The sequence below is a fragment of the Corvus cornix genome, chromosome 1, assembly GCF_000738735.6.
Source record: "Corvus cornix cornix isolate S_Up_H32 chromosome 1, ASM73873v5, whole genome shotgun sequence".
NCBI classification, from domain to species: Eukaryota; Metazoa; Chordata; class Aves; order Passeriformes; family Corvidae; genus Corvus; species Corvus cornix.
Window position 1 is genome coordinate 22,632,713 of NC_046332.1, and position 18,924 is coordinate 22,651,636.

Sequence of the window (18,924 nt, forward strand, 5' to 3'; positions counted from 1 at the left end):
TGTTGCTTCACATAGATATATGTATGGGTATAGATATATGGTATATACACATGGATGGGGTTTTTTTATATATATATATAAAATAACACCTTGTTTATAAAGCGACATTTAATTGCCACTGGTCCCCTTCCCGCCCCACAAAAACAATAGTATACAAAATATAAAATATTTTAAATATTTATAAACGTCGCAAGAAAAAAATAGAACTGTACGAAAATATTTTTTTTCTGAGGTTCCCTCCCTGCCCTGGGGGAAGAGGAGGAGAAGGGGTACACGTCTGGCCGGCCTAGTGTGCCTTGAGTCCATAGTTGTTAAGTGGGTAGGAGTATGCCCTGCCTAATACTATCCGGTCCCGGAGGAGCTTAAATAAGACATAATAGTTGCAGAAAAGGATGAGGGCCATGGAGAGGGTGTGGTTCCACTTCTCTGAGCGCAGCAGGGAGTAGAGCTGGTAGCAGACCACACTGCCTTCGATAAGAATCAGCAGGTTGAGCAGCCGTAATGGACGGTGAAAAAGGAACTGCAGGGAAACAGTTGAGAGATTTGTGTCATTTGGTACTGGCTTGAAGTGAGGAGGAATATGGACATAATGCTGTCAGGGACCACTGCAGGGCAGAAGCAGTGCTTGTGCTCCACCACCACCACTAGCTGCTACTTAGGGGAAACAGTAAGAAAGAAGGCATGTAGAAGTGGCATTTTGCTTGAGAAGGGGTAGTGGGTGAAATAAACCTATTGGCCCGCTGACCCACTCTCCCATTTCCCTGAAAGATGTTAACTAGAACCCTCTTAGGAGAATGTCACTGCCTGCTGGGAGAGCTGTGTCACCTCAGTGAGAAAGCACTGACAAGGCAGCTTTGGTTCCCATCTTGCCCAGAGGTCACTAATACTGAATAGGAAAGCCCCACTGCTGCCAACATGTATTTTGCTCAGCAGCAACAGCCTCTTATGTAGCACTGAACTCTGTCCTGCACGGTCTACTCTGCTGCAGCTGGGTTTGAGCCTCTGTTCCCTCCCACAGTCGTAAAGCACCAAGCAAGAGAAGAGATACTTGCATAAAAGCGGGCATGGGACACGTCTGAAGGCACTGCTACGTTGTAAGGCCCAACTGCTTTATACAGGCACCGGCTGCGTCGCACCAGAACTCCCTGCGGCCATATTGTGTTTTCTGACCAGCTGCGGGGAAACAATGCCAGAGCGTTACCATCTGTGCTCCCAACCCCCTGAACAAGGGTTCATGGGAATGGGCTGCATCTTGAAAAACACCAGAGCCTCTGCTCCCTAGCTCCCACTGGAAAAGCACCGACCATTCAATGGACTCTGAGTAATATGAACAAATGGCTCCCAGTGCAAGAACCCCGTCCACTGCAGTGGAGGGGGCCACCCCCTGCCTCTGCTCCAGATACTCTCCAGTGGCCAAGAATCTCAGCATTTCTTTCTGGGAAGGAACCAGCAGTGACTGGAGGAGCTCAGACAGGTCTCTAGAGCAGACGTTTCTGTTTTCAATGAACAAGGCCAGCAGAGTTGCCTGGGAAGTGGAGACACATCCTGAGTAGATAAGCACTGCTGGTATTTGCTTGTATCTACTAGAACATCTCAGCCCCTTGCTAGGCATGCCAAGCCCTGCCCATCCCCACACTCACATGTGCTGTGGAGCATTGCTGTAGGAGCCATGTTCTAGTTTCTGCCACTTGCCGAGGTGGGCGGCAGACCTGTGGAGCAGGTCACAGTACTTGGGAGGCAGCAGCTGTGTGGTGAGCATGACAAAGGCATTGATCCACACCATGATGAGGTGCTCGCAGGACCAGCGCATGTCGTAGTACTGGGTGCTCTGTGAAGAGACCAGACAAGAACTTGGCACCACTGTCACGAAACAGAAGGAGGAATGACAAGGGACATACTGCATGTGCATCCAGCAGACCCACACCACACGTTACAGGCATGCGCTTTTGGACCGGTGATTTCGGAGGGTTACAGCTTAGGAGACACTCAAGACTCCCTCCTTGAGCTGAAGGAGAAAGGGCAGGGGATGATACTGCAGCTGGTGCATCTCCTCCTCCAGCAGCAGGTAACAAGGCACTGTGCTTGCCACAGAACTGCCCCAGGAGCACCAATTACACCAAGACTGCTACATGGATTGTGGAGCCCTGCCCATTTCTCTGCACCAACTGGAGCTTGTTCAAGTTAGATAAATGACAGATGAAAAAATACAACCCCCACACTGACAAGAGGTTCCTGGATTTAGTTTGCCAAGCATCCTAGTTGGCTCTATCAGGCTGGCCACCAAAGCCTCTGATCCAAGCATTCAAAAGCCACAATGTTGGATTTGAGACGGGTAACAACAGGTTCTCTTTTCTAGGAAGAACACAGCTATCCATCTGCCTAGGACAGGGGGTGGGAGAAGGGGAGTTAGTAAGTGGGGTGATGGGACTAGAGGTGCATCACATTTATGGAAATACCTATCTGCCAACCAGGAGCAGTACTAGTGCACTCCGGATGCAGCCATGCTCCGCTATCCGGGCTGCCAAAGGGGAGACAGAGAAAAGGGGAATTAACCAGGAATCTGGCCTGGCAGCAGTTCACACAACAGTCAGAAGGAGACGGCGGGCAGGGGCACAGAGAGAGCCAGACAACAGCTACCTTCACAAAGCACAGTGGCAGGAATGCCACGTAGTAGGCACTGAAGAGAGAGTTGAAGAGAACTTCCTTGATCCTGCGGTTGAAGTCTGCTTTTAGGCACTCCACCTCATTGCGGATGAGATCTGGGGAAAGGGGGCAGCTGTGGGTGGGGATAGATGTAGGATTATTGAACTGTTCTCTCAGGGATTCCCACAGAAGCGAGAAGAAGTCTTTGACCAGGCTGCTGACAGCTGAAGCCCCATCATCCGCCACCTGGTCCTGTACCAAGTAACCACAGTCTGCAGGTAGAGGCTGTGCTCTGCTGTCCTGGTGGAAGCAGCACAGAGGGACGTAGACACCAAACCTGCCATGGAAGAAAGAAAACAATGGCTGAAATAGCCATCCCAACAGGGAGCAGGGGGCACCTCCTCAACAGATACTGGCCCTGACAAGAGTGACAGCACATAGGAACCCTCACTCCAGAAGCAAACAGCCAACTCTTCTCCCCACTAAAAGCCCAGGGGCTGCAGCTTCAACACCTGTGCAGAGAAGCTTATTTAAACCCCATTTGTAGAACCAACAATCCCAATGGCTCAGTCTTCAAGTGGCAGTAAGGGCCCCTCACACAAACAGCAACTGAGGCAATTCACTTCATCAGCTCAGTGCTACCTCCCCTAGCCACTCCTGCTTCCTTTTTAATCCTAAATTGAGGAGATATTACAGCCAACAGCTCTGCTTCCCACAGTGGCTTGGGTGGCTCATGGCACCCCCAAGCAACTGTGCTCCCCCTGCCCAGAAGGTACAAGGTGGTGTCACTCACGGGTAGCCCAGGAAGAGAAGGTTGAGAACAGAATGGCTGCGGAAGAGGTTGACCAGAGTCCAGCAGAGCACCCATCCACAGAGGGTGAGCAGCACCAGGCGCACCATGTAGTGAATCGCCGATGTTGCACCCACCTGAGAGGCCTGCAAATGGAGAGGAAACACTCAGCAGTCCTGTAACAACTAGTGCTAGAAGATGAGCACAAGGGATGCCTGTGGAGGAGGAGCAGCGAGAGGGGTGCCAGGAGGTACTAGAAGAGGGGTAGCTGCCCTCTTCCTCTCAGAAGCAGGAAATTGATTCTCTTACGAAGGTACATGCCTTTGGTTTTATTAGTAATTGACAGGATCCAAAAGACTCAAATAATCACGAGTTGTGAGGCATGACTGAAATATGGTGTTTGAGGAAAAATTCAGGGATGCAAAGTAGAAAAATATTTTTGCTAAAGTCCCTTATTGCTCTGATGATAGCCCAGGATAGCCTGAAACCCATTTCCTCTCTCTTTTCTTTAGAAGGATCAGGTCTCAGCATTCTGAAAGGTCACAGTTCTCAGCTGAGGGAAGAGAAGCTGTACACCTTGGCAATCCCCAACACAGATTTCCATAATTTATCTCTTTTGGATGTGCAGGCTGCAGTCTAGTGAGGAGGCACCACAGCAAGAAAGCCTGATCCAATCTCCAGAGGAGAGAAGGAAACTGAACTATGAAAAGATTGTTAAGGGTTAGAGCCAACACATGGGATACACAAGAACTTGCATGGAAGATTTCAATGCAGGAATTTCAGTCTATGGGAAATTTTACAGAGGCTGTGAACACAAATGAAAATGGAAGGAATCGGATGAAAAGAGAACTTCAGAGTTCCCACCATCTCCATTCATCTATTCAACAGGACATAACTGTTCCTTTATTTTATTTACTTAGTTTTATACACTGCTTAGTTGCTTTGCCTAGAGTTGTATTAACCATTTCAGTGGACAAAACTTCTATCTTCCTGAAAATGACCTTTTACAGAGACCTATTTGGCCTGGTTCTGCTCCCACAAACACAGAGAAGGAAGGTCTCAAAATCTGTGGTAGAATGACCAGAGTCTGAGTTGCTGAGTAACCAGGACTGGAAAAGCAGTTCGACCAGTATTCCTGATTCACTTTGGTGTAGTCAGACATCCTCCTCCTGACCTTTCCCCCTGATCTCCTGTTCATTCTTGGCCAACCTCCCTATTTGCTTTCTGGTACCCACGAGATAGTGGGGTACAGTGCTGTACCTGCAGAGTAAATAAGCAAGTGGGACCATTTCATCTCCTCTTAAGATGTAGAGGCAACAGAGCTACCCAGTACTGCAGGACATGACTGGTCTCAAGGAGAAAACTCCAAGGCAGAAGGGCATCCCCAGAAACTTAGTCCTTCACACCCAGACTTTTCTGAGGGCAGAAACCCTCCAATGTGCAGAATTTTCTTAGGCCATGGATGACCATCTGCAGCAGTTCTACAGGCGGGAGAGGGAACAGTGGGAATGTTACCTCAGAGATAAGGGCCCACACCAGCCTCCGTGCCAGCATCACTGTGATGAACGCCGCCAGGTGGTAGTCAATGAGGTGAAAATTCTGAAGGAGGAAAGAAAAAAGGTCTTCACCAGGAAAAGGGACTCTGAAACCACCCAGATGTGGTGAGACTAGAAAGCTGGCTGCTGGAGAGTACATTAGGACTGTTAGGACCTCATGTAAACATTCCCCAAATCTCTTTATTAGGGATGAGGGAAAAGGGATTACATTAGTAACACGGCTATGTCTCCAGAAGCAAGATCTCCTCCATAGGGAGATTCCTTCCCATGGAGAGGTTTCCACAGAAAACAAAACAAACCCACCATTCAGGCAGGTATTTTTGGGGTCAAAGGGACATCTAGAACCAGAATCCTACTATGGAGAACAGGTTGCAGGTTTTCCACAGAAAAGCCCCTGAGCAACCAGAGGAAGGGCAGCCAAATGGAGCCCAGAGTGAGCACACCAGCTCACTTTCCCTTTTGGTCTCAAAAATGGTCTGTAGCAACCAGTGCTTCCTGATGAAACCAAGCTGATCCGAGAAACCTCATCTTCATTGGCCATGAAGTTCTCTGGCTGCATCAAGTTAGATACAGTTCTTACACTTTTTCAGTTATCAAATATAGTCTGGCCAGGAGAGTTAGCAGACTTCAAATACTGCTGTTCAGTACTTCAAGGACATTTTGGGTAAAAAAGAATGCTTGAGTTGTGATGGGAATAAACAAATGACTGTTAAATCCTGCCGGGTAGGGAGCCTCAAACAGAATGATTTTACTTCTAAGCCAGCTGTGTCCAGCACAGCAGAGCTGAGCAGGAGGCTGGTGACTGGAACACCAGCACCACCTGTCGGTACAGGTAACTGAGGGACCACCTCATGCTTCCACGTAGCCGTAAGGACACGGTTCCAGCTGCGCAGGCTGGCTTTGCTCATGTGAGGCTTGCTGGCTTACAGGCAGCTTATTGGGACAGCAAGAACACTGAAACCGAGGAGGGTGAGAGCTTTACGTGAGCTGAGGATCTTACCCCCTGCCCAACTCTGCTGCTGCTCTGCTGTGGGATCCTAACAAAAATCTGCACATCTTCCTTCTCTCAGGGTCTGTTGTTTCAACTGGGAAGGGGCACTCACAGACAGCTCCTGGAGTCTCAACTCTGTGTCAAAACCTAGGGGCTAGCTAGGCCATGCAAATATCTGCAAATTTCCCCTGAAGGAGTCCTGCTGACTCCCCTCTCTCACCTGCCATGTATTTTCTCCCCTGTAAAATGGGGGATGACATGGCCCTGCCTGATGGGGGTGCACGTGAACTCTCATTCACTCCCTTAATGTCAAATGCTTGGTGATTCCTGGACTGAAGAAGCATGAAAAGAAGCTGTGTCATGAAAAAGCCCAAGTGATGGCACTTGCTGGGGAACTCACCAGTGAGGTGCAGGAAGCAGGGTGGTTGTATGGGTACCACCAGACAGTCTTGTAGATGTTGATGTACTGAATGAAGAGGGCTACCAGAAGGTAGATGAAGAACAGGAATTCAAAGAGAAGACTCCCATCCAATGGCAGTTCAGGGATCCGGCAGTGACGCACAGGCTCCGGAGTAATCAGTGCTGTGATCGGAGGCGCTGAGAGGCTGATGGCACTACCATTCCTGAAGCAGATAGATCTCACTTACTTGGTGAACATTCTACAACAGCTCTGACATTTTCCAGGACAGAGAGTGCCTGAGGTTGTAAATTTGAGACTGGGCATTGCTAGGGCAGAGGTGACAGCAGTCTTGCATTCATATTTCTGACATGAGGCTGGTGGTGAGCATCATCTTAGCTCAAACAAAACCCTTATCCAGAATTTTCTCTGAGCAACAGCTTGATCTGTCAGAACTGCTGTGACATGCCCAGCAGTATTTCAGTAAACTTGCACACTGAGGAGCAGAGGTACAGAGCAAAAATCATTAAGGACTCTGTGCTACACCAAACACATAATATTGGCTCCTTCCACCCATCACCACTACAGTAGCACCCAGCCTCCTTCTCTAGCATGGCGAAGTGCCCATTGTCTTTCTGTTCATGTCCTGTTCTGTTTTCTTTTTAAAAGAAGAGTAACTAAAAATGGAATGGAGTAGTTCAGCTACTTCCTAGAGGCAAACCTCTCAAGTGTTCTCACACTTCCTTCTTTCCTAGCTTTTCAGAGGAGGCTAGGACCTCCAACTAAAAGCTCTGGCATACTGAACTGACGGAGGAAGTTCAGACATAACTATGCTGTGTCTGACTGAAACCAGATAAGCAATGCTCTCCCAGGACCCTGGGGCCCTGACTCCACAGTCTCAACAGTCACTTGCTCCTCGAGAATGTCAAACTGTGTTATCTGTCTCTCTGCCCCAGAGAAGTCTATAAAGGCCAAAGCAAAATGGCTTGGATTGCTCTACTCTGCAAGAATGAACCTATTCTAGGGCCCCAGCATGCACCAAATAACTTCTCTAGTCTGCCAACTTTTCTATGGAAGGAAGTAATGCTGGGCCCTTTCAGTTTTCATACCAAATGTGGTGATCTCAATGTCACTGTGTGTTCCTGTTTCAGCCCCCAACTTCCCCAGAAAATGGAGGTCATCTTTCCAACTATGAGAATTAGTTTCATCTGCAACCAGCAGCTCTAAAACAGAATATGGGCATCCTCCTGCCCTGCCTATTATGCAGGAGGAGGAGTCACAGCTGTGCTCTGACGTGTCACACTAATTCCCCAGGGCAGTGAGGGCAAGTAAGCGAGACAAGGACTCATCATTTGCTAGGACTCACTGCTCTGGGAACTGCTGCAGGAAAGACAAATGGAGCACTGTGTGATTTCCACCCCTGGCTGTCGTGACCACAGTGAGTGGTGAAGGGGGGCTGAGGCCACTTCCACAGTTCCCTCCATGGGGCTGGTTTTAATGCATAAGTCAAAAGAGGGGCTGCAGAGAGAAGCATGTACCACAGCAGAGGTGAGAAGAGAAGCTGGAAGAGGTTTGTCACACAGGACTTGTTCCCTCTTGGGTGAGCCATCTCCTAATGCCACAGCGGAAGGCTCAAGGTTCCCATTTCCCAGTCCCTCACTTTCACCACCAAGCCACACTCCTGCCAGGGTTCAGGGTGGATCAAGGCTCCTTGCTTTCAGCGCTGTCCCAGGCATAGGTGCCTCAACAACCCTCCCTTTGTCCTCACCTGTTCCTCAAACCAGTACCGTTTCCACAGCTCCCACCGACCAGAGTCTGGAGAGAAGGCAAAGCTGAACGGCTTAGCTGCTGCCGGCTGGGTCCCCTCCTTCCACCGGGCATGACCAGGAACCAGTCCACTGCCAGTGCCTCCAGCAGGCTGTGCCCCAACACCCAGACAACGATCCAAAAGCCTTCCCAAGTCTGCAAAGGAGGCAGAAACATCACTTAAGCTTTAAACTGCTGGTCACCCAGTTCACACTCCAGCCAAGCAAATTCATGCAGAGGGAAGTCACTCTCATACACTCAGAGCCCTGTGGGACACTCATCACCACTCTAAAACACTGTGCCACTTCAATGGCAGCAGGTCTGCTTGCACACTCAGGATGAACACCACTGACACTGCGTCTCTAAAAAGGGGCTGCTTATAACAGCCATCAGTGACTGATAGCACTTACTGCTGGCTGGAAAGCACCACTGAGCATCTCCAGAGCTGGAGACGACACAAACGGGCTTTATTTCAAAAGCAAGCCTGGGAAGAGCCCTCTCCATGTTGTGGTGGAGCTACTAGAGCTCCACAGGTCTTTTTAGCCACCCAGCACATTACTTGCCCGGCTCTTGGTGCTGGTAGGTAATTTGGACACCCTCTGGCAGAGCTCTGAACTGACAGACAGGTGTCCACGAAGGGAACTGCATGGTTCAGCTCCTTCTGTGCTAAGAATGCCCAACTGACACCAAGGTAATACATCCGTTTAAAAGTGGGTTTAGTTAGCAGAGAAGTGCAGCAGGACATACATGTATGCATGTACTTCAAATGCTCATATAGGCAATCACATAACCCAGCCCTCAAAAGAAAAATAATTCAGAAGTAAGCTTGTACATGTTTATTTAATCTATTTATTTTTAATGACACATTTAAATCTATCAATTCCTTAAACTGAACTAGTATGAGAGAGGCTGGGCAACTCTGAATAGCAGAAACAATGGTGGAGTTTCTGGCACAGACTTTATCACTTCCCATACAATTTTTCTTCTATTTCACTGGTCTCCCACATGACACTGCAAGGATTTTGGCAGTCAGGAAAGTTTCCAATGGAAACACACAGCAGACATAAGGCAGTGAAGGACTGAACTGGAGTGCATGTGTGCTGTACAGGAAAAGACACTGAGTGAGCATCTCAGTACAAGGACTTTGGTGTGTCTGTGTGCCTGGAGTCTAAATCAGCTGCCCTTTTGGAAAAATATCGTAGCCAGAACCAGCCCAGGGGCCAAAAAAGCACACCCACCTTCTGGGAAACTCTAGATGTAGCTTTGAAATATACAGATGGAACCTAAGGTCTATTTATAATTCAGTCATCACCTCCTTTAAAATCCTGAGAAATCACAGCTGGCAGAAATGCCAGAAGTTTTTTCAGTGAGTCACAGTACTGTCACCATAAACACAGTGTGCAGGAGTACTTCTCTAAAAAACTCCCTCAAAGAATTGCCCTTTGTATTAAAATTTCCCATCCTTCATCTCTACTCCAATAAACAATTGTCATGGTTGAAACCAGGATACCAATTCTCAAACTTTCAACAAAAATCAATGTTTCAAAAGATGAATGCTTTCCACATACCCACATGAAAGTCACTTGGAAAAACCAAACCAAACCCAAAGAAAACCACACCAAAAAACAGAGATCCTGAAGAGAGAGAGAAAAAAATGAAAAACGAGATGTGAAAATGCATGAAAGGCGAGCAAACATTGGAGAATTTTGGTTTTGAGGTAAATAATGTGTTTTGGCAGACTTTAAAACTCTCATATCTCCAATAACAACACAACAGAGATTGAAGCCTTCCTTACCTTTCTAGTCAAGACTTAAAGCTTTCAGACAATTTTCCCTAGGTTGTTCTAGAGTTTTATTTGGGAATATTTGTATTTCAGGAATTAAATATAAACAAGAAAATTCTCCTGCATGTGCAAGACGAGCAGGGGCAGCAATAAACAATGCAGAATGCACTTAGGGCATTCAGACACTTTTGATAAGCAGCTGAAGTGAAGGAAAAAAAAGAGAAAAACCTCTAAAAAAGAACAGACTTGAAAGCCATTTTAAGCCAAATTTAGCTACCACATGGCCTGTGGTAGCTGAAACAATTGGTCTGATTCGACCTACAGGATATTTATGATAATAGATGCAATATGTTGGTGGTCTAATTAGTGCTATTAACAGTGGAAGGTATTTTATACCACATTCAATAATTCATGTAAATAATTTAACAGGTCTCATTAGTATCACCCCATTAGTATGCCTCACATGCTCGCCAATACAGACACTTGGACACGAAGTAATGGCAATTCCAGCCCCTGGCTTTGCAAACCAGTAAAATGCAGGTTTCTACCAGTAAAATGCAGGTTTCTACCAGTAAAAACAACTGTCCTTGGAAAGAAGCCATCCTTAACATCAGTGCACATATTTTAAATGCACTTGAATAAGCCCTTTCACAGTGATTCATGAACATACAGACTGGGCAGTTCCTCAAGCCAAGCTTTAAATAACTTAACTTTACTGGAGTTAGATCAAATTAGGTAGGTGTTTGTTGGAGCAAAATCTGCCTAAGAACCATTCCTTTTTTGTTTGCTTTTATTTTGTAAAACTAGCCACACAAAACTGAAGCTCCACAGATAAAGCTAAACAAAGCAGTGAGATTACAGATCAGATTGACTCTAAGTCTGCTTTTTTTGGCCTTGAACCAACCAACAGGCCTCCTTTTTGAGGAGAAAGACATGGGGAAAAGCCTTTTTATAGCTTCCAATTAATAAACAAAGGCATGATTCTACTTTGAAAAATATGTGAATAAGACAAAAAGGTGTCCATAACCCCTTACTCCAACAGATAATATGCCAGTCATATAAAGTATTAATGAAGAGTCCACCCTGCTCCCTTCTCTGTTTGCATTCCCCACCCCATCAATGATCTTATTTTATAGAGTCATGCAGAAAAAGTGACTAATGAAAGATAAAAGCTTTTCCTGACAAGACTCTTTAGTCCATTAATGTGACTCCACACTGTTCTTTCCAGTTCACCTACAATTTCCCTCAAACACGAGTCACATCCTTGTAGTCCCTTCATCCTCAAATCCTCAGAACGGATACTACCTAGCCTCCAAGATCTCCTCTCTGAGGCAGGTGTGGGCATCATAAAAACACACAGGCAGGATCTGGAGCCCAGCTACAGAACAGCAGTGGTCCTGCCCATGCACAGAGAATGGATGTGGGTATGGACAGCTCTTGGGTCCTAGGACAGACCATGCTTCAGGACAGAGACAAAACCTTCATTTGTGACACAGTTAGAAGAAAATCCAGAAACAGAAGGCATCAGACGTTTTGATTTCCAGTTCCTGTTTTTAGGACGACAGAAAGCACTTTGTAGGTTTTTTTTCTGTGCAACAATATCCCTCCTGCCCATCAGCTCCGCAGCTATCCTGATGAGGCGGGATCAAGGCAGGCAAGAACCACAGCTGTGTGCAAGACTTTACTGATAACAAGCTAGGCAGATGAATTATTCACCAGTTCAGAGGTGAAGCAGTGTGCAGCCCTGTCCTGCTCCCCAAGGACCATCACTCAGAATCCTACATCAGCAGCTGCCCAAACAGCTCTTGCAAGGGGCAGATCAGGAGAGAGTCAGTGACTCATCAGAATGGAAAGTGTGCCTGGTTCCCCATCTCTTTGCTGGAAATGCTACAAAGCACAGTCAGTTATTTTGATGGCGTTAATGTTTTGTAATTGGAGAAAACTCCAAGCCTCTTCAGTCCTCCCAGGAAGTTTGCTGCACTGAGGCAGGAGAACTCTCAGAGGCTGGAAAAATTCAAGTGGCTCTCCTTGGCTCCACAAGTCCTACAACCCGTTCCTTGCAAGAGCAGAAAGGGAAATGTGACCATCCTCACTTGCAGTAATGTGGTTCCAGAAGACCACAGGTCTCTCACTGCAACTCTCCATCTCGATTAAAGCAGCCCTCTTCCTGCTGAGGAAGCATGTGACAGCTGGGGGTGAAGCAACACGTGGCCTCTGTGGTGAGGGACTCTGCCTGCTTCTTCAGCAACACAGACACTCCCAGCAAGGCTTTCCATTCAGGGTGTCCGTGCGTTATAGAAACACACCTGCCACGTGTGCAGTGCTCCCTCGCAGGGAAGCGCAGGCAGCCACCCCCACGACAGGGCTGCAGAGCACTGACACAAAGCACGACTCATTTCTGAAACTGAAAATGCTCTCTTGGTTGCTAAAATCCTCAATTCAACTCACTGCAGCTGGTCAGCCTAACCCTAAACTTGCAGTTGTCCAGCAATTCTAATAAAATCTTTGTAAATTATCAGACAAGTTTTCTTTTGAACTTTGAACTTTGAGAGTCCTAGTTACTCAAGGTTGTTTTTACTTCCTTTTAGTGTGAATCTTTTATTTATTTATTTAAATTTAAATTGAAAAACAACCAAAGCAAAACCCCATTTTGACAGCTGGAAAAACACAAAGCCTAGTAATCATCCAAAAAAACACCAAAAAGAAAAAAAATCACCAGAGAACAGAGGAACAGCGATGGCTGCACCCAAGCTTTGGTCACAAGGCCACCGTGTCAGCACCTTCACATCTGCCACACCAAAAGCCAAAAAGACGCAAAACTTCTGTGAAAGCCCCATCTTGGTCTGGGAATAAAATAAGCATTTGGTCTTTGAGAGGGAGGAAACAACCGACAGGTTATCAGATGGAAAGCTAAATATTTGGCTTGCACAGAGCTGCCCCAGTGCTAAGTCAACACAACCTTTCAACTCTGACTGGATCCAAAGGCACACACCCGCCACCTGGCCCAGAGCTGGGAGGCAAAACCAGTTAGGAGGGAGGTCTCCAAGTCAGCACATTTTCCAAGTCCTCATGCCAAACAGAGCGATGGATTAAGAGGGTGATTTGGCACAGAGAGAGACAGAAACACCCCCTGAAGTGCAGCCCAGACTCCATCAAACAGGACAGCTGGGTGAGGAATCACCAATGTTAGGTGGTGCACCAGTAAGACCAATTTTTGCTGAGTGACTAAGAACCAAGAACGTCCTCTGTTCTAAAACCATCTCCAGGTCAGCGTAGGCTTTTCTGATACAGCACAACTCTGGCTGAAGAGGCTCCATCTATCAGTCCTCTACACAGATGCCAAAACCAAAGGGTCAAAGTAGCAAGATGAAGGCAAGAATTAACAAATGGCATATATACTGTATAACTTCGTTCAAGTGTTTTCAGCAAGAAAGACTAGATCTAAGCAGAAAAGTAAGTGGGAAAAATAAGAGTTTTAGCTAAAAACAAGGCGAAGGCAGTGCCTGCCATTTGTAGCTGCCACAGTACTTCAAATACCCACAATACAAAAATGGGAACAGGAAAGAAAGGTTTTTCAGGAAAAGCCTCTCAAAGTGCAGTAAGCTCAGTCAGCTCATTTTGCGGACATGCTTAAGGATAGGACATAGATTTAAGTTCTGAATACTCTAGACAAACAAAATTATTCAAGATACTGAAAAAGCCTTTTTTAAAAAACAGGTAAATCCTACACATTCCCTAAAAATCCCCTCAAAGACCTTACTTTAGGGGGTACAAAGAAGAAATTTCCAGAGGTATGCAGGCAATAGTGTCCTCTTCAGAACACAGGCGAGTTCAAATTTTTGTGAATTGGAGGAAAGTTGAGACACACACTAAGTGCTCTAAACAAACCTCTGGCAAGTACAGGAACAAAGCCATAACTCCTGGTGTAATAAAATAGTATTACCTTATATTACCATATAATTACCTTGTGCAACTAACTGCTGCAGGAGGTCAAGGCAAACATCTTAGGAAGACTTTAATGAATGACTGCAATAATTTTATGAATGAAGACAAGCGAATTTATACTCCAAAAGAAAGGGGAAGAAAACCGAAACAAACCCACAACACAAGACCCTCAAGGCTCAGCAGCTCCAAGTGGCCAATAACACTCCTCACCAAGACAACAAGTATTACACAGCTAGCAAGACATTAACATTTTCTTTGGCTTCTTCTGATGTATACAGCAACGCTCACAGCCAAATACTGATCTGGAAATAAAGAAAGCATTGGCTCATTCTCATGTGAGAACAAGACAGAACTGCAAAGTTGAGCTTTTCCAGCAGCAGAGGGAAATGCAGGCCTGACCAGTTGGGTCACAGTCTATTTTGGTCCTACAGTTCCCATGCTTCTGAATTGTGTGGGGAAAGGGACAGCAAGCCCAGCCTCATCCAGAGTGAGAGGCCCAAACTAAAGAGCTGGAAGGAATTACTGAGCCAGACAGACAGTTCTCTGAGTATTTAACAACACTAAAGTTTTAAACTCCAACCCCACATTACTGATAAAAACTGAAGTTCTGTTTAGAAGGGGACTAGTTGGGAAGTATTGCTAGCTCACAAGGGCAGTGCTTCAGCAGACACAACACAGGCAAAGCTATCAAAGCTGGCCGTTAATACAATTTGTCAATGCATCCTCACTCCTAAGTACATCTTGCACCAAAGCTCTTCAGTAAACATTATGCACAGCCACAGCTCTGCTAAAACTCAGCTACAGATCACTCTCCCTTATACCATGCTATGTGCAGTAAGTGGGAAAGGCGGGGCATTTTAGGTATGGCCACTGAAATGATTTTTTTCTAAGATATCAAACCAAATGCACAACAAAACAGATCACTACTGAGGAAGAAAAAGAAGAAAAAAAAATAGAAGATGCTCATGCTTTAAGAACCCATCTTAAAATTTTCCATCAAGCAAGCCACCAAAATATGCATTCTCCTCCCAACCTTGAACACAAACCCACAGTCTAATGGTCTGAGCACAGGCCAGGACGTCTTTTGCTTTTTAATCTTTCCTCTTCAACTGACTTCCAGGGAACTTCTTTTACCAATACAGACCTCCGTTTCCTTATCCAAAACAAGATAAACTGTTCAGAGAGTATTTCTCCTCCCAAGGGTCTCTGTATGTAGTAGTGAATATTTTTTACATTATTATTTTAGCGCTTTAGACAAGCTTTTTTTAAAACAAACAGAAGCAGCTTTCCTGCTGGTTTTGTTCCTCTGCCAATCCCTATGTTTAATTTAATGGAGATCAGCCATGATGACAAATCGTGGGGAGTCACTAGGATTTTTCTATTTTGTCCTCAAATAGCTAAAAATAAGGCAGGCATCTGCCATCTGTAGCAATGAGCTTGAAGGCATGAAGTAGAATACAAGTGAAAAACCACTTCACTTCCTTGAGCCTTGCACAAAGTCATCACACTGGGATTCACAGCGGAAAGCATCAGTGAGACAACACTTTGCACATCCCTGCCACTGCAGAAAAGCAACAATATTGCAGGGAATTCTAAACAAATCGTAATTTGCATAAATCATAAATTTGATTTAAAATATAAACCATGTATGAAAATGCATGGACTCTCCTCTATTTGCCACTTAAACAACAGGTTCAGGGGATATAAAAATTCCCCACAAAACAGTAAGTCTTCAATTCAAACTCCATGACTTTGGTAGGCAGCACTCAACTTCATACGACTGTTTACAGAGCAATTAATCCAGCAGACTGGGAAAATGCACGAGGATACATTAATCTCTTGTATAATTAATTATACTGAGACTAATCCAGCTCTCTGAATCTGCATCCACGCTCCCTTATATGTATTTCTGAGCCGCAGATGTCTACTGATAATTTTGCTTTAAACCAACAATTCCAAACCCCCCAGTACATAGGGATTCCACTGCACCCTGTCTCCCTGATGAGGTTGCATAATACCCACTTCTCATCAGAAGTCTCATTTTCACTTGCAATACCCAAAAAAAGTCAAGAAAAGGTTGGAAATAACTCACCAATGACAACAGTCCCCAAAGAATGGCATGAAATCTTCCAGGGAAGTTTGTGAAAGCTAATGAGCTATTTTCCCAAGTCACACAGCTACTAGAGATTTACCTCTGATTTTAAAAATCCACATAGCTAACAGCTATGCCACTCACCCAGCTCTGGTAGGGTTAGAAATAAATGGACTAAAGCTCCAATTTTAACTGCCAGAAAAAAAACTTCTTCCAGGATTTTGTGATTCTGAGACAGAGGGAAAGCACTAAGACTGAGGAGCAGGATGGTCTCAGAATCACTACTGTCTTGTTGCTTTCCACCACATCCATCTTTAGGAACTGTAACTCTGCTGAGGAGCACTGAGTGGCCCAACTGGTTTCTGAACTGAATGCTCATGGAAACTGGAGGCCACCTTAACAAACATGTCTAGTACATATGCTCTTGGCTGTATTCTCACACGTCCAGATGTGGTGTCTACAGACAGAAAGAAAGTGTTAAGTTTTATGACAACCAGGCTTGAGTCAATCTGCATTACATACCTTTTCAGAGAAAGATTTGTGTTCAGTGCTACTCAGTTTCAAAATCAGCAGAAAGGTGTGGGGCTTCCCCTATAAAATACTACATGCATAATTTAATTTAATTTAATTTTTAATTTTTAAATCTAAAATTTCAGGACAAAAAGTAGTGTCTGAAGAATGCACAGATTAAAAAAGTGATTAGACCTGTCTGCTTTTGAGTACTACATAACAGTCCACCTATATTGGCAATGTTGCATCAGCACAATTATTGCTATTACAGGCAGGCTCGTAAGATGAGAATAGCTTTATTTCCTTAGCTACCACAGAATTTACTGTGGTAAATGCCATTAGTGTCTCTGAAAGACAAATATTTCAGCAAGATGCTAATCTGTATATTGCAGGAAGTTTTTATAAGAATTTCTCTTCTTACAAGCAGAATAGAAACATGCTCTGCAAAGTAGGAAGCAAAATGTTTTATCCCCATTTTACAATCAGAAAGACTAAATATAAAAGTAAGAAAAAAAAGGACTGAATTTCCTAAATTATTAAAGATTTTGAATGCTCAGATTGAGGCAGTATGGACACCTCTATCAGTAAGAATGTGGACACCCAGAGCTTCTGGAAGTCAGGTCTCAAATGCCTGCAAGTCACAACGTCTGGAAAGAGACAGCCAGGAATGAGCTGTACGGGAGGCACGCAGGTGTTCTGTGGTCTTGAGATCAGGAGTACACGCTGAGCACAGGTCACTGTGTCAGTGATATCACCTGAGCTTCTCTGTTGTACCAAATAAATCAGACCTGGAAAACATTCCCAGCTGATGTGCTGGTTTGTACAGCAAAACCTGAGGCAAAGATGCTCAAGAACAGAAACAAGGAGTTAGGTGCATCTATACTTGAAGAACTTCTTCCAGTCAGGTAAGGGACAACAAGGAGCAGGTGAAGTTTCAGCCCAACCCCCAGAGGGGTCAGCATTTCCTGGCTACCACTTAAGCACCAGTGAGTCCAGATTTTACTAGCAGACTATCATCCAAGCACCTTGACTGAAGGAGCCTGCACTCCAAGGGGTGCAGCTGGAAGGAGAAATGAGTGTCAGAAACAGCCCAACAGCAGGAGTGCCTGGAGGTGAGCCATGGAGCAGACTGGGGGTTAAAAAGGGCTGATGTTCTCTGCCTTCAGCATCCTGTGAAACTGAAGCTGAGCCATTCCAGTCCCATGCCTCTACTGCTGCATCCCTCTCCCAGAAAATCTCCTCTGGTCACAGTGAGTTAACAGACAGAAGGGATGGTTACAGAAGGGACGCCTTGTCTCCAAAAATTTCGTAACTCACCCCTTTGTAACACAGACATCTCATTTCTTCACTAACAGTTGTAACAGACGACAGGGACACGAGAGGCCCCTTACTCACAATGGAAAGCATGCATGAGAGCAATCAGAGATCGCAAACAAAGCTGCCTCTGTTTCTGCTGTACGTTCACATGTTAAAATGATGCTGGAGTAGCGAAGGAGTTGCCTCATGTAATAGGAAAAATCATGGGCCCAACTGCTACCCTATATAAGGGAGCATGATTGATACACTGTTTTCTCTGTGGTACAAAAAAGAACAGCGACAGAAACGTGCACCCACACCCATTCTGGAAACGATACCTTATGGCGGGTTGGATTTGCCTGGCCTTAGCGAAGATTGCCTCAGCTCTTCATCTTCCACGGGACAGTGCCCTTGCAGGACTGGTTACGTAGGGACAGCGCTTTAAAAGCCTCCAGCACACCTTCCCGTGACCCCAGCCCAACTTCCCCGCGTTTAATCCTCAACCCTTCTACCACAGAGCACCCGGCTCCCAGCACCGTGCGTGGACCTCCTGCTTTAAGCCGGACACAGGACGAAATGTCTGAAAGGAGAAGCCCGGGACCAAGTGCCGTAACTTACCAGAAGGACGGAACAAACCCGGCACAAGCGTCCCCACCACTCACTCCCACACACACACACACACGAAGCTCCGGAGGGCGGCTGAGGCGGTCCCTGCCCGCCGCCCGCCTGAGCCGCCGTGGCTTTCCCGGCGCGGCGCTGCCCGCGGGAGCGGCGGGGCCGGTACTCACACATCCAAGCGCGGGCGGAGGCGCGGCTCGGACATCAGCCGGCAGCGGGGTCCCCTCCGGCGGCAGCGGCCCGGCGGCGAGCCCCGGCCCCGCAACCCCCGGACCGCCCGGGGGCAACGAGGCTGCGGCGGCGGCGGTGGGAGCCCCGTGGAGTGTCCCTCCTCCCGCCGGGCAGACCCACCTCGCCGCTGCCCCCGCGGCGGGGCAGGAGCAGCGGGAGGGAAAGGAGGGGAAGAGGACGCAGGCGGGCGGGTCCGGCCTCGGCGCCCCGGCGCGGCCCTGCACAGTGCCGGCTGCCCGGGAGACGTGGCAGTGAGGGCTGATGCT

The 18,924-nt window shown here is 46.5% G+C and overlaps 1 protein-coding gene across 1 annotated transcript; it reads right to left on the reverse strand.

Moving 5' to 3' along the window:
* Positions 1-43: 43 nt before the first annotated feature.
* Positions 44-18,924, reverse strand: TMEM39A (transmembrane protein 39A). Its single transcript, XM_039558782.1, has 9 exons — positions 18,598-18,924; positions 8,146-8,339; positions 6,381-6,603; positions 4,949-5,032; positions 3,437-3,579; positions 2,638-2,980; positions 1,641-1,828; positions 1,053-1,173; positions 44-520 (listed from the first exon to the last, which is right to left on the reverse strand). Exons 2-9 carry the CDS (start codon positions 8,256-8,258, stop codon positions 287-289), a joined length of 1,449 nt encoding a protein of 482 aa, XP_039414716.1. The 5' UTR covers positions 8,259-8,339; positions 18,598-18,924; the 3' UTR covers positions 44-286.

Coding starts and splice junctions, on each gene's coding strand:
- TMEM39A (XM_039558782.1), bottom strand. CDS start 8,258: ATGCCCGGTGGAAGGAGGGGACCCAGCCGGCAGCAGCTAAGCCGTTCA. Junction 1,829..2,637: donor TGCCACTGTGCTTTGTGAAG/GTAGCTGTTGTC, acceptor GTCTCTTCACAG/AGCACCCAGTACTACGACAT. Junction 521..1,052: donor TGTCCCATGCCCGCTTTTAT/GCAAGTATCTCT, acceptor GTTTCCCTGCAG/TTCCTTTTTCACCGTCCATT.